At 46.4% G+C, this 14,284-nt stretch overlaps 1 protein-coding gene across 1 annotated transcript in view; it reads right to left on the reverse strand.

The window, feature by feature from the left end:
• Positions 1-8: 8 nt before the first annotated feature.
• Positions 9-14,284, reverse strand: part of GOLPH3 (golgi phosphoprotein 3) — a 37,268-nt gene continuing 22,992 nt past the window's right edge. The window contains exons 2-4 of the mRNA XM_055120793.1: positions 12,878-13,009; positions 5,819-5,933; positions 9-1,931 (exon numbers count right to left, since the gene is read on the reverse strand). Of these exons, the coding sequence (XP_054976768.1) occupies positions 1,507-1,931; positions 5,819-5,933; positions 12,878-13,009 (672 nt within the window). The 3' untranslated portion in view covers positions 9-1,506. The remainder of the gene's footprint in view (positions 1,932-5,818; positions 5,934-12,877; positions 13,010-14,284) is intronic.

Genomic DNA, 14,284 nt, shown 5'->3' on the forward strand with positions numbered 1-14,284 from the left:
ATGCTTGCTCTGATTCAGGCACTTTCAAGATCATAGTTTATTACTTCAGATAAAAAGATAGTATACATATTAGGGAATCCCTTAAAATTCAACTCTAAGAGTTATACACCATCTAGTACTTTTGCATCGAAAGTTAACCAAAGAAATCTCAAAACACCTGAAAGCCCCACTATTAACATGAACTATGTAATAAAAAATTTGACATTTAATTTGTTCAATATATAGTATTTACATTATGAACCAATGATGATACGATAAACCGTGATAAAGACATAGTAAAAATAAACTTTAAAAAGGAAAGGCTTATATTCTTATGATGTGCTAATTATCATAATTATATATAAAAATTGAAACAAAGCAGAGCTTTCTCTTACAAATTCTTAATCATCTGAGTTGTAGTCATTACTTGCTAACAATTTACATGCAACATCTGCTAGAAGTGACATTTGATTTTCTTTCCCCCAAGAAAGTGTGAGTAGATAAATGACATTTAAGCAGAGACATTAATTTACTCATGGACAGAAAAAGAAAAAACTGTACTCAAGATTAGTACTGGTCACAAGTCTCTTCCCTATAGAAGTGATAAAAACAGTAAGACCCAGAAAAGGAACAGAAATTCCGAACAGGGGATGCATAGGCAAAGTACCATCAGTGGCGCAGCTCAACGACTTGGAACCAACCAGACACGGATCCTGTCCCTCTCCTTCACTGATGAGAGGTCTGACCCGTCAGCAAATACGTCTGAAGCAAGTGAGGGGCACCAGGTGTACGACTAGTTAAACTTTAGAAATACTAGGATGGAGGCAGAGTGGCCACGAGGAGGGACAATTTCTCTAGAATTCAAACTATATACAGCACAACTGGAATGCAGCCCATCCCAAACTGGCTTCGTGAAACGATTGGACCTTGATGACTTAATAATTAAAATTATAACAAGTGTAATAATACAAGAGATTTACATGGGAAGCAAACTCCAAGGGGCATTTTATAGTACTGTGCTGTCTCAATTTTAAAAATAATTTTGCCAAGTATACATCTCAACTGAGGTCTATGTAGAAAACGTCCTAATAGATACAGATATTTACCTTTGGTGAGTTAAAGGCCTTTTTGTGACTTCTGTCTGCACTGTAGGCAGGATGCGGGGAGTACGTGCACATGGGGAAAAACTCAAACTGAGGCCACCCCACAGACGCGCGTGTGGGGAGCTGGGGGTGCTTCGGGGCGTCAAAGCACGCCAGAGACCCGGGCAGGCAGCCGTGACAACGGCAACGAGGAATGAAATGCCAACGTGGCAGTGTGACTTTCGGAACAGAGAGAGGAAGGCCTCTCGTACCAGCAGAATCCTGCATACGCACAAAGGGGACAAGCCACCCACCAATTAGTAACAGAAAAGCCAATTCTAGAATGGAAAGTACAAACTGCAGAAAACCAGAAGTCAACAGAAAGAGAAAGAAACAAGCAAACGCCTGGTTTCCTTGAGAAGGGAACGCTTCATTCCGAGCGGGGTTACTTGGTGAAGGCGGCCACCACGGCCCACAGGACCTCGCTGGTGCTGGCCTTTAGACACTCCACCTCGGGATCCAGGTCAAGAAGCTGCCGCACACGCTTGGTGGCTAAATCGTATTGCTCGTCCAAAAGAGGAGCAAAAGCATTCTCCAGAACGTCGGAGGCGTGGGCTAGGTAGATGAGGGCCAGCAGGCGCTTGTCCATGCGGTGAGGGTCGTTCACCCACCTGTCGAGCACGGCTTCTTGCACCTTCTTGATGAGGCGCTGCTTGATGCTGTTGTTGGTGAGAGGGTGGGTGGTCATGTCAAAGAGGAGGAAGTTCTGCTTCTCCGTGGTCAGCACGCCCTTCTCCACCAGGTTCTTAGCTAACCGTTCCCTTACGTTTCTTAACTGATAGTGTAACTTTAAAGGGTTCCATGTCTCACCTAAACAAAAGATAACAGAGGTCAGAGTAGTAACTGCTAATGCTACTAAACTGTCCAGTAATACTGGAATTATCTTTTTCCAAAGAAAGCCTCCCCCCCACCCCCCCACCCCCCGACAGCAAAAGCCTGCTTCTCTGGGCCCGAATTGGTACGTTCCAGTTAGGGTCTGGGGGAACAGTAACAGCACAGTGGCCACAGCTCAAGCTGTGGTGTCTGACCTGGCAGTGCTGCCATGTGCGACCCGGCTCCACAAGCCGTTCCAGCACACAGCAGCAGGCGGGCCTGCCGGGGAGCCAGTCACGGCAGCGTGAGCACCGAGCAAGCCCCCCGCAACAAGCACCAAGCATGCACCTGTGACCCCGGCTGTCACAACCACCCATCCGCCACAGAGCAAGGAGAGAGGGAAGGAGACTAAAATAGTGAATTAATAGAACAACCAGTTCCTCATTTCAAGCGCTGACAGGCCGGAGTGACAGGACAGCAGGCAAGATGCTCGCAGGGAACCCGGGTTTGCTACCCGGCACACCACACGGTCCCCAGCCCTGGAGTGACTGAGCCCAGAGCCAGGAATCAACCCAAACACAACAACAAACAAATTAAGTTCTCAACAACCATGCCTGGCTGGTGGCTGCTGACCGACAGCACAGAAAGCTCGGGAAGGCAGGGTTGGAGAGAGAGTAGAGTAAGACATTTTGGGGGCAAGCAACACCCCCAGGCTTGATCCCCTGCAGAGCACAGAGCAGGAGTAAGCCCCTGATCACGGCCAGGTGTGGTCAAAACCCAAACACAAGCCAAAAATAAACTTTAAAAGTTCTGGAAGACAGGATTATCTTCAAATATACCACCCAATGCCACACAGAAAATCATTTTACCACATGACATCTAACACGGAAAAACGTCCCGGAATTCCCTGAACACTGAAAATTTTCAATAGAATACCCAAGACAGCTGCTTACAGACACTAGTCAAAAGGCAGCCCAGAACTCCCGCCCAGTGCAATTCACGCCAGCCCACGCGTCGGCTCTGAATTCCATTCCAGAGAACAGCGGGGGAGGGAACGCGGGGCAGCACAGCATCCCCTTGTGTGCAGGGAGAGGGGACCACAGCGTGGGGACACAGCACCAGGGAAGAGGAGACCCCCTGGTGCTCCCTTGAGCCTGGCAGGGAAGAGCTCCCAGAGCCAGGCAAAGGAGTCCCCACAGACTGCCGAGCTGCTCGCCACGAAGCCAGAGCAGAAAGACCCACGGGACACCTGGGGGGACACTGACAGGGTGACCCGAGCCCTGGGGTCCCAACACTCCGGATCTGGCCTAACGAAGCTGAAAAACCCGCTGGCCCACAAGTCCCTTGACTGCCCAACTGACTAAAAATCCTAACCTTACTTTTGGTTTGGGGGCCACACTTGGTGAGTGCTCGGGGGCTACACCTAACTCCATGCCTGAGGTCATGCCCTGTAACGCTGGGGACGGAATTGCAAGGACACCAAACCCTGTCCTATCTTCTCCAGTCCCAAGCAAACTTGAAACGTACAGAAATGACAGGGTTCCTTCTTCCTAACATCCCTGAGTGGAACCGACGGGAGGAAAGGTCCTCCAGGGCTATGTGCCCAGCCACTGCCCATCAATCACTTCACTGGAAAATGACACACTGACAAATACTAAATAATTCCACTACAAAAAACTCCCATTTCCTTGACATCGCGTCATGCAAGTAAGCATATGGCATAGCGACACCCTGTGACCAAACTGATCACCTCCTCCATAGACAGGTCGGTCAGGTGGGCCGGAGAAAGAGTGCAGTGGGTAGGGTGCTCGCCTTGCAAGTGGCTGGCCCGGGTTTGATTGCCGGCATCGCATATGGTCCCCCCAATGAGTGGGGAGTGATTCCTGAGCACAGAGCCGGGACGGCCCCCAAGCCAATAAATGAGCCCTTCTTTTTGTCTTCAGGCTTCTGCTTCAGGGCTCCACCCAACAGTGCTCAGAGGCTGCTACTGGGAAAGTCCCAGGAGAATGTGAAACCAGGCAAGCAAAATTACATGTGTAATATTTAACATATGGAGTACACGTGACTTCTGTCCATGGCAGCATTAGCTAGAGATGACGATAGGTACTGAGCGAATCTGCATATTTAATTTATCTAACTAAACACACCTTATCAAATGACCAAAGTGATTTTTAGATGAGTGTTGCGAAAGAAAGTAAGGAAGGCTTCACCCCCAGCCTAAAGCATAAAGGGAGTAATGGGGTAAAGTGTCTGTCACTCAATGAGTAAGAACCTTCAGCAGACAGGAAGGGTGTAAGCTCCCGGGACAGCCGTGTGTGTGAGCTCCGCTCTCTCTGCGAAAGGATGAAGAGTCAGGGTGTGCTCAGTGGCAGGCAGGCCTTGCGGTCTAACCCCAGACGCTGCTCACCATTAGATCTGAGATACTCTCACCACCAGCCCAACAGGCGCCAGGGTCAAGTGCCCAGTATTCACCCATTAGTTATAGAAGAGCACCTGTGACCCCCACCCCCAGATTCCCAAAGCCGTGCTCACAGGCCCCACCAGTGAGTACCGGCCAACCAAAACCACCTAGCTGGTGGCCCTTAGGGGCCTCCAGGGTTATACTCAGCGATGCTTGGGGGACCATGGAGTGCCAGAAATTGAATCCAAGTCGGTACAGGCTAAACACATGCCCTAAGCGTCATACTCTCTCCTAGTCCCTATAGTCCATGGTCTGTTTTGCTTGGGGGTGCAGGGGGCTCACTCAGCAATGCTCAGGGCTTACTCCTGGTAGTGCTCAGGGGACCATGTTGGATGCTGGGAGCTGAACCGGAGTCAGCGGCATGCAAGGCGAAAGCCCTACCCGCCATCTGTTTGTTTGGACTTGGGGGACACACCTGGTTCTGTGGTCAGGGGACCAGTGTCCCGAGTACAGCCACAGGCCAGGCAAGCACCTTCACCTATTTACCATCTCTGGCCCAACATTCCATTTAACATGCACAACTCAAAATCTTGTATTTACTCAAAGAACTACCTCATAAACAAGACTATATTAGAAACTTTATAAATGAAAACATTTGATTCTATTTTCCTTTTAATTCTTTTATTTTATAAAGTAGTTCACAATATATGATTACGTTTATGATTCTAATTTTCTAATTGCTACTCTAATATCCAAATGTCCTTGAGAACTGCTCTGAAGAGCAATGTTCAAACATGAAATAAAATGACAATAAATGTACATGAAAGCTGTTTTACACATTAGTAGAAAAGACTAAGTTAGGTCTGACACCCCGAGTTCACCATACAGATCACACAAATACACAAATGACGCTTGCAACTGTCGTGGTCAGACATGCACTTCAGGCTCTCCCTGTGTCCTTAGGCGGGGACACGTGGCAGGCTTCCACAGGGAGGCCTTAAGCCCGTGTCATGTCTGAGCTGAAACCGAAGCGCACGGGGGACTTGCTCTGCTCTCTCCCTTTCTGATACCAACTGACAACGCTGGTGGCGGTGCCGCCTGCCAGGGTGAGATGAAGCGGTCTGTGATTCACAGCAGGAGTGAGGAGAGGGAAACACTTGTCTTGATCCACTGAGATTGTGAGGTAGTTTGTCAACTCACCTTAACGCACCTCTGCAGTGCAGGGCAGCTGCCCCGAGGGAGGACAGGAGCACTAGGGAACAGCACACTTCATTCAACATGAGCCCGTCTCATTTACCACAGAGATGAAAACGGAAAGGCAACTCTTCCCCGTTCGAGGACTACTAACTTTCCACTTCACCTCAGTAATTAAGCTTTCAGGTATCATATGCAAGATGCTTTCAAAAGGATTTTAAACCTTTACAAAAATCTTTGAACAGACTTAAGTTTACACATAGGTTTTCGTCTACACACGGAAGCTTACCACTCAGTAATTCAATCCAATTCTGGACCGTTTCTGGAGGCTGAGTCTCCTTAACGTGCTTTAGAGCTTCATCAAGAAGAACATCCCCTGTTGGAGCATCTGACTTACAGATCACCTAAAATTTAAAAAAATGTAAGAAAGAAAGGCTCTACTGATTCCTTTTCTCTGATTCAATTTCTGTAAATGAAGAATTTATATATTATAACAAGTTCTAAGTGTTTCTGAAGTATCAAAGTTCAGATTTTAGGGAAATCTGGATTTAACTTAACCAGGTTAGCCCGACCATTACTGACTTTTGACTTTATAGCCAGAGAGAACAGGCACAACTCAGGGGTCAGGGCCACATGCCACACGAGTACAGAGCCCTGGGCTGTAGCCCTGCTGTCCCCTGGGACCACTGGGCCTGATCACAAACTGTCAGGCCCACAGAACCAGACAAAGCATCTGCTCTGAGTGAGGTTCAGAAACAAAGCTAGTTAGTACACAATGATTGGGAGGGGGAAAAAAATGCTAAAATAGTATACTCACTATATTGCACTTAATTATTAACCTTTGGGCTACTAGATGCAAAATTCACTTTTTAAACACTTATCAGTTGCAGAAACAGATTCAATTACATACAATAATTCAAAATGATATAAAGTGGCATTTCACATAGATGGAGAAATTCTCAGTAAATACTGAAACAACTTGCTGACAAAATAATTTTGTGAAAAGACTTAGAACAAGTTCCAAGAAGTTATATCACAATGAAAGATAAAAATCTAAATATGCGGCAAAAGATATGGTTTAAGTGGCTCAGATGAACCCTGGTAATACAGAGCACTTCCAGTACCACTGGGTGTGGACCTGGCGTCCACTGAGTACTGAAGTAACCTTGTCCCCATTAACACCACAGTAGCCCCTGACCCCTCTAAAACTGTTAAAGTGTGATTCTTCCCTCATCCCCCCAAAATTGAAACATGAATAAAAGCTTATGGATAAGAGAAGTTTTTCCAAAGGTGTGAGAACTAGCGTATTGTAAAACAATCTTTACAATATTAATACATCTGATCACATTTAAAACAAAACAAAACAAAACAAAGAACGTGAATATGGGGCTGAAGCCACAGTAAAGCAGGGCACTTGCCTACATGCAGCAGACCCAGGTTCAATCCCCAGCATCCCATTATGGTCCCCCAAGCACCGCCAGGAGTGATTCCTGTGTGCAGAGCCAGCAGTAGCCCCTGAGCATTGCCAGGTGTGACCCCCACCCCCCAAATAAAAGAACTGTGATCTGGGGAGTGAGATATGGCTCAGTGGGAGAGCACTTAACTCACATCCGTGAGGTTCTAGGTTTTGATTCCAGGCACCGCATGGTCATTCAAGCACCTGGAGGAGTAACTTCCAAGTGCCAAGTCAGGGGTAAAAACCAGAACAAAAAGAATTCTTTCTGGGGGGCTAGGGGTGAGGAGTCAGCCCAGACCGAGCAGTACTCAGCGGGCAATAGACAATGCTGGGGATTCAGCAGGCTGCCTAGAGACAAGGAAAGTGCCTTCACATCAAGGCTAAGGCTCTTAAGAGCGAGAATGCTGCACTGTCTTAGGCTTCCTGAAAGTTCTTAACTATACAACAACTTTCTTGTTAAAATTCTACAAAATTGAACCCCTTGAGATACCTCAACAAGCACAGAGCCAGGAGTAGCCAGCCCCTGAGTACTGCTAGGTGAGGCCAAAATAAAACCTATTTTAAACTGCTAATAGGCAAAGAAAAAAAAATGACATTAATTTTCTTTATTTAACCCACTTTGCAATGTATACTAAATTTTGTATTTTATGTTTTTCCCCAGACTAAATCTTCAAAATGCCCATATATGATTCTATTTTCAGCATATTTTCATTTGCACTGGCTCCCATTCTAGAGTCCAGTCCCTTGTGCGGTCCGCCGGGCTGCTCCCGGGTCAGCGCTGTCCGATAGGCCAGTTGAGACGACCGTGGGAGAAAAAGCTGTACTGTCTCTCTGCTGAGTCAGGCCGTCCCTTCTCCCGCTTCTTCAACCCGAAACCACCTGCCACACTCTTCGCCTCTGAGGCCACAATAACCAGGTGTGGGCATTTGTCCTAGGAAACTCTATCACCTACATCTCTCAGTGCGACACTTCACTCTCCAGTACCTACGAATCTCCCCAGTCTGATTACCTCTCACTCAATCTCACACAGACGCCAGTTCATGCCACCGGCGCTCTCTCCTGAAAGTGGTCTAACCAACTGTCCGCCGGCACCAGCACGCTGGGAACTGGTCTGAGCCCTTTCCAACCCGCCCTCCCCACTCAGGCTTCTGAGAGCGGGTCTGTGGAGGTTCCACTGCTCTACTGCAGACTCTTCAATGACTCGTTAAGTTCTTAACTCCTTACAAAATTCAGTAACATTTGCCCCCTCATAAATATTCTCTGCCCACATATATTAATTTTTTTCTCATATATTAATTTTTATAGTGGTTTTTTTTCCTGGAGAGGAGTGAATTTTAAATATAAAAATATAATCAAGGAAAACAAAACGTCTTTTTTAAAAAAAAAAAAAAACTTTTAAAGGAAAGTCTTCAACACTAAAGTCAAAACCGTAAGAGAAGCCAACTCTGCGAAGCCAGGGAAACGGCTCAAAGGGCTGGAGAGCATTCTCTGCACGTGGGGGTGCCCAGGTTCCATCTCTGAGCACCTCCGAGAGGGGCTGCTGACAACCAAGCCAGTAGCAGCCCCTGAGCACCTTCATTTATTTATGCGTGGCCCAAAGATGAAACACAGGAAAAGAAAATTTTCAAAAACATACCCACAGAGACCCCATGTAAGAGACGGTGTCCATACAACAAGAGTAAAAAGCCACCACTGAGGCAGGGTACAGTGCACAGGCAAAGCACACACACACACGGAGCATGTGTGTGCCGCCGATAGCAAGCAGCGCCCGAGCACTGCACGCCCATTCTGCTGGCCCCAGAGCCAAAGTATCAGGACCACATGGCAGGGAATGGCCCGTCTCCTCCCCACACCACTAGGTGTGAACCTTATCAAATTTTTTAAAATTTTAAGTCCCACAATCAAAGACAAAAAAACTGATCCTAGAAATCAAAACCACAAACATTACAGGGAAAAAAAAAATGAACACGGGGTAAAAAGGTGGAAATTTTCAGCACACCAAAGACGAAATGATCTCAACTGCTCCCAGAGACAGAAAGATAGACGTTCAACAGAATGAGAAATCAGAAGGGCACGAGAGCGGACAGCACCTGCTTACTAAGGCTGTGGATGTTCACCTTTTGGACCCAAGCAATGGTCTTCAAATCGATGGCTGAAAACCAGCGTACTAGAGCACACCAGGGAAACGCCCTCAATATTCTGTCCGAGTAAATTTAAAGGAATGCTCTATCTCAAGTCACACTTGTCAAATAATGTAAGCACAAGAAAGCCATTTTCAGGCATGGAAAAACTCAAAACAGCTTCCTCCCACAAGGGTAGAGGATTTTAACAGAACCCAAAGACAGGAAGTTGAAAACAGTACAGATGTGACAGGAAGCTCCAGTAGAACCAGTTCAGACTGAAACACAGCGCAAATTTTAATGGAGCTATCTTATGTATCTAGGATTTTTTATTTTTTTTGGTTTTTGGGTCACACCCGGCGATGCACAGGGGTTACTCCTGGCTCTTCACTCAGGAATTACCCCTGGCGGTGCTCAGGGGACCATATGGGATGCTGGGATTAGAACCCGGGTCGGCTGCGTGCAAGGCAAACGCCCTACCCGCTGTGCTATCGCTCCAGCCCCTAGGATATTTTTAATATGCATTTAAAAATTAAGATGCATGGGGGCTGGAGTGATAGCACAGCGGGTAGGGCGTTTGCCTTGCACGCGGCCAACCCGGGTTCGAATCCCAGCATCCCATATGGTCCCCCGAGCACCGCCAGGAGTAATTCCTGAGTGCATGAGCCAGGAGTGACCCCTGTGCATCGCTGGGTGTGACCCAAAAAAGCAAAAAAAAAAAAAAAAAAAAAAAAAAAATTAAGATGCAAGTGGGGATTAGAGGAATAGTACACAGCAGGTAAGGAAGGCACTTGCCATGTGTGTGCCTGAACCGCATTAAATACCCAGCATATGACCTCCCAGGCACTGCCAGGAGCGGTTCCGGAATGCAGAGTCGGGAGTGACCCCTGAACAAGGCTGTGTACCCCAAATAAAAAACTAAAGCCAAAATTAAAATTTAGGGCTGGAGCACTTGTCTTGGCACAGTCATTTTGGGTTTAAATCCCTCACATCCATATGGTCCCCTAAGCCCACCAGGAGTGATCCCCGAGTGCAGAGCCAGAAAATTAAAATGCTATTTTTCTCTTATGGAGCATATGTAAGAAGTAAAGCAGCTAAAATAAACTTTTTTTTTTTAGGGGGCTGGAGCGACAGCACAGTGTTTGCCTTGCACGCAGCTGACCAGGGTTTGATTCCCAGCATCCCATATGGTCCCCTGAGCAGCGCCAGGAGTAATTCCTGAGTGCAGAGCCAGGAGTAACCTCTGCGCATCCCCGGGTGTGACCCAAAAAGCAAAAAAATAAAAAATAAAATAAAAAATAAAGAACATAAGCTCAAAGAAACAAAGGTCCAAAGGGAAAAATATATAACTATGCAAAGAATAATATTTAACTAATATATTATTAGTTTTATATAATAAAATAATAGTTTTAATTACACTGAATGATTATTGCTATTTTACAAAATACTGATATAATTCAATATATTAGGAAGACAGAAGGGGTTGGGGGCACGAGTCAAGAAATAGTCACGTTTTCTTTTTTTTTTTTGCTTTTTGGGTCACACCTGGAGATGCACAGGGGTTAGTCCTGGCTCTGCACTCAAGAATTATTCCCGGCGTTGCTCAGGGGACCATATGGGATACTGGGAATTGAACCCAGGTTGGCCGAGTGCAAAGCAAACGCCCTACCCACTGTGCTATCACTTCAGCCCCCTACTTATTCTTCTAGGAAGTAAACAGTCTCTCAAAGAGACAGTATAATCTTATTTAGAAATGTGGTGGTCCCTGCCAAAAGAAATCACTGATTGCATTGAGTTGGTTAGTGAGGCCCTCCTCCCCAAAAAAAAGAAAAGAAAGGAAAAGAAAAAAAAATAGTCACATGAGAGAAAATGATTCAAAAGGCTACAACACACACTTTGCATGAGGGAACATCAGGTTCAATTCCCTGACACTGAAAAGTCATAAGCAGTACCCCCAGCATTGGCAGGTGTACAAAATCACAAACAAAAAGAAGTGTTCAGGTCCCAAGCCCCGCCCCCACCCCACAAAAAAACAACAATGAAGTGTTCATGTTCCAATCTCCAGAACCTAGTTCCCAGATCTTGCCAGAGGAAATGTGGTTCAACGAGAGCTTAAGATGATGAGATCATCCTGGACTATCTGGCTGGGAGAACAGCAATAAAAATGTCGTTCTAAGAGACACACAAAGACGATGACGAAGAGGAAGACAGTCCAAGAGAGATATGGCCATAAGCCAATGCAAGCACTGAGCAATTAGAAACTGGGAACACAAGGGAACAGCACTTGCCCAGAGACTTCAGTGAGCGCAGAGCTCATCGTGGTTTTATACTCTGGCCACCAAAACTACAAGAGGGCACCGTTTGTGGTTTTAAGCCACCAAGTTCATGATAATGTGTTAAGACAGACTGAGCAGATTAAGACAAGAACCAGGACTGCTCACCTCACAGGCAGGAGGACAGTGTTAAGAAGACTGCTCTCTCGTCTTTCTATACAAGCTGGTTTATAACTATTAGATAGCATCTTAATGAAAATATTCCTAAATAAGTAAATTATATCAGAGTTGAGTATTTTTTTTCCAAAAACCTATCAAATACCCAGCTGGAGCTGGGTATCTTGGTCATCACAAAATTTCCAGGACCAGAGCCAAACGCAAGACAGATTTAAGCACTAAATATGAGAACAGACAAGATGGTAAGTAGGGCTGGAGAGGAAGTTCAGGGGCTAGAGCACAAGTCATGAACAGGACCCAGAGTAGATTGCTGGCACCCCATTCAAGCATCATGGTGCAGGGCTGGAGCAACAGCAAAGCGGTTAAGGCGTTTGCCTTGCACACGGCTGACCCAGGTTCGAGTCCCAGCATCCCATATGGTCCCCTGAACTGCGCCAGGAGTTACTCCTGAGTGCAGAGCTAGGAGTAACCCCTGTGCATCACGGGGTGTGACCCAAAAAGGAGAAAAAAAAAAAAAGCATCATGGTGCAGCCATGGAGGCCCTGAGCATACTGGGGTGGTTCCACTGGTTCCCCAGCCCTAACACTCAACCATCTGATCTGATCTGGTTGGCCAAGAATTACCAACTCTGGGGGGTGAGAGATAGTAGAGCAGGTAGTACATCTGGGCCCAGCACCCGACATGGTCCCCCGAGCACCACCAGGAGTAATTCCTGAGTGCAGAGCCAGGAGTAACCCCAGAACATCGCTGGATGTGACACAAAAAGGGGAAAAAATTTTAAAAAGCAGCAGCAGCACCACCAAGAGTGGGCCACAAGCCTCCTGGGCACCATTTGGGAGCTCGCTTCCCCTACACCCACCCCCAAAAAAAGATGAGGGCAAAAGGGGGGGCACACAAACAACTTTCTAATAACCAGCACAAAAATTGTTTTTGCTCCCACAAAAAGCATCAGTATCAATAATGTTTCCCATTAGGCCAGTGCTCCAAAACATGAAAGCAAAACTGCTGATGATTACTATAATTAGTAGCAACCAAATATATATATGTACATATATTATTAATAAACTATAATGAGGTTCTTAGAACTAATTTCAAACTAGCTCATTTGACTTGACTTTAACAGACTAGTTCAGTTTTTATTTTAGTTACTGTTGAGTCTGACAGTAATTACATTATTCATTAATGTGTAAGGGATCAAAATATAAGTGTAAAAACATAAAATAATTCAACAAAAAAAATCAACTTCTCTTTAACTTTCAATGCTATTAGTAAAAACATTTTTAGTCAGTCTTAAAAGTGTCATTATTCAACACTCCTCTTACCTTTCGTGTTAACAGACTTTTACGTCTCATTCCACAAGCCTCTAGTTGTAACCTTCCTCTCAATGCTAATTCAATCAACATACAGCCACGTAATCCAGATGATATACAGTCATTCCAAAATGATGTGTAACCCTATTAAAAAGAAAACAAAATAGCTAATTCAGAACCAAAACTAGAAATATTTTCTAGCAGAATTTATTTTTGGTGGTTTTAACCTTGCGTGCTTCTTGTAACGATACAATGCTAGGGTTTGGGGATGGACGGTTACCATGGTTCTTACCTAAAGTTTTAAGGAGCTTGTCTTTTTATCACGTATCCTTACAAGTAGATACATCATTTTAGAAATCAGTTTACCATGTAACTACTTTGTGTGTACAAAGCAAGATAAACTTTAATGAAACTTGCTTAGAAAGAGAGGAGAGGGGAGAAAGGAAATACCTGATCAAGAGAACACTGGCTTCTTCAGAGTGGAATTCAGTGGAATTCAGCAAGCAAAGACAGATAAACAAGTGAGGTAGTGTCCAAGGCAGAACACGGTCTTGAAGAGCAAGGCTCGGTTCTTGCCAGCCAGGGCGGACTTGTACCCATCTCCTCTTGTGATCACGGCAGATCCACACAGAGTGACTTCCCAGACACTGGCCTGACCCCAGCAAAGCTTCTGCAGCAAGGTGGACAAGGAGAGGCCCCAGGCTGCTTACAACAGAGATGCCCCTGCCAAGAAGGAAGCCCCAGTGCCACCCCACAGCCTTGCCAGTGGGCCACACAGAGCCTCAGGCTCCATAATTAAGGGCCTGAGCACAAATTCCTGAGGAACAGTCACCTCAGCAAAGTAAGGGGCTGAGACACTAACAGGCTTGCTGGGGGTCAAAGTGGCAGTACAGCAGGTAGGGCACTTCCCTTGCATACCCAGGCCAAGTCCCCAACATGCCATGCTTTCTCCCGAGCACCGCCAGGAGTTGATTCTTGAGTGAAGAGCCAGGAGTAACCCTGAGCACTGCCAGGTGTGCTCCAAAAACAAAACAAAATGCTTACAGAGAGAGGGACCACAGCCCCTCCCAGCATACACCTGACTGCCAGCAAGCAATCTGCAGCGAGCCCCAAAGGCAGAAAACACCCCACAGACCTCTCCCAACTGCCAGAGAGCCCTGGGCCCCTGTCCCGCCCACTCTGCCTTCAGCTGAGACTGAGGCCTTCCTTCCAATCGAGTCCAGCACAGGTTCCTTACGCATCAGCCAAGGCAGCAGAAGACACAAGGGCCTGGTCAAGGCTGCCGCACAGGTGGCCCCGGTAACCACTACCTCAAATCCTTGGTCACTCCCAGGCCCACTAGCAATCACTGCCAAAGCCAAGCCCCCACAAATGCAACTTCCCTGGCCCTGCTGAAGCCCTCTGAAGCACCTGATACAA

The sequence above is a fragment of the Sorex araneus genome, chromosome 1, assembly GCF_027595985.1.
Source record: "Sorex araneus isolate mSorAra2 chromosome 1, mSorAra2.pri, whole genome shotgun sequence".
Lineage (NCBI taxonomy): Eukaryota > Metazoa > Chordata > Mammalia > Eulipotyphla > Soricidae > Sorex > Sorex araneus.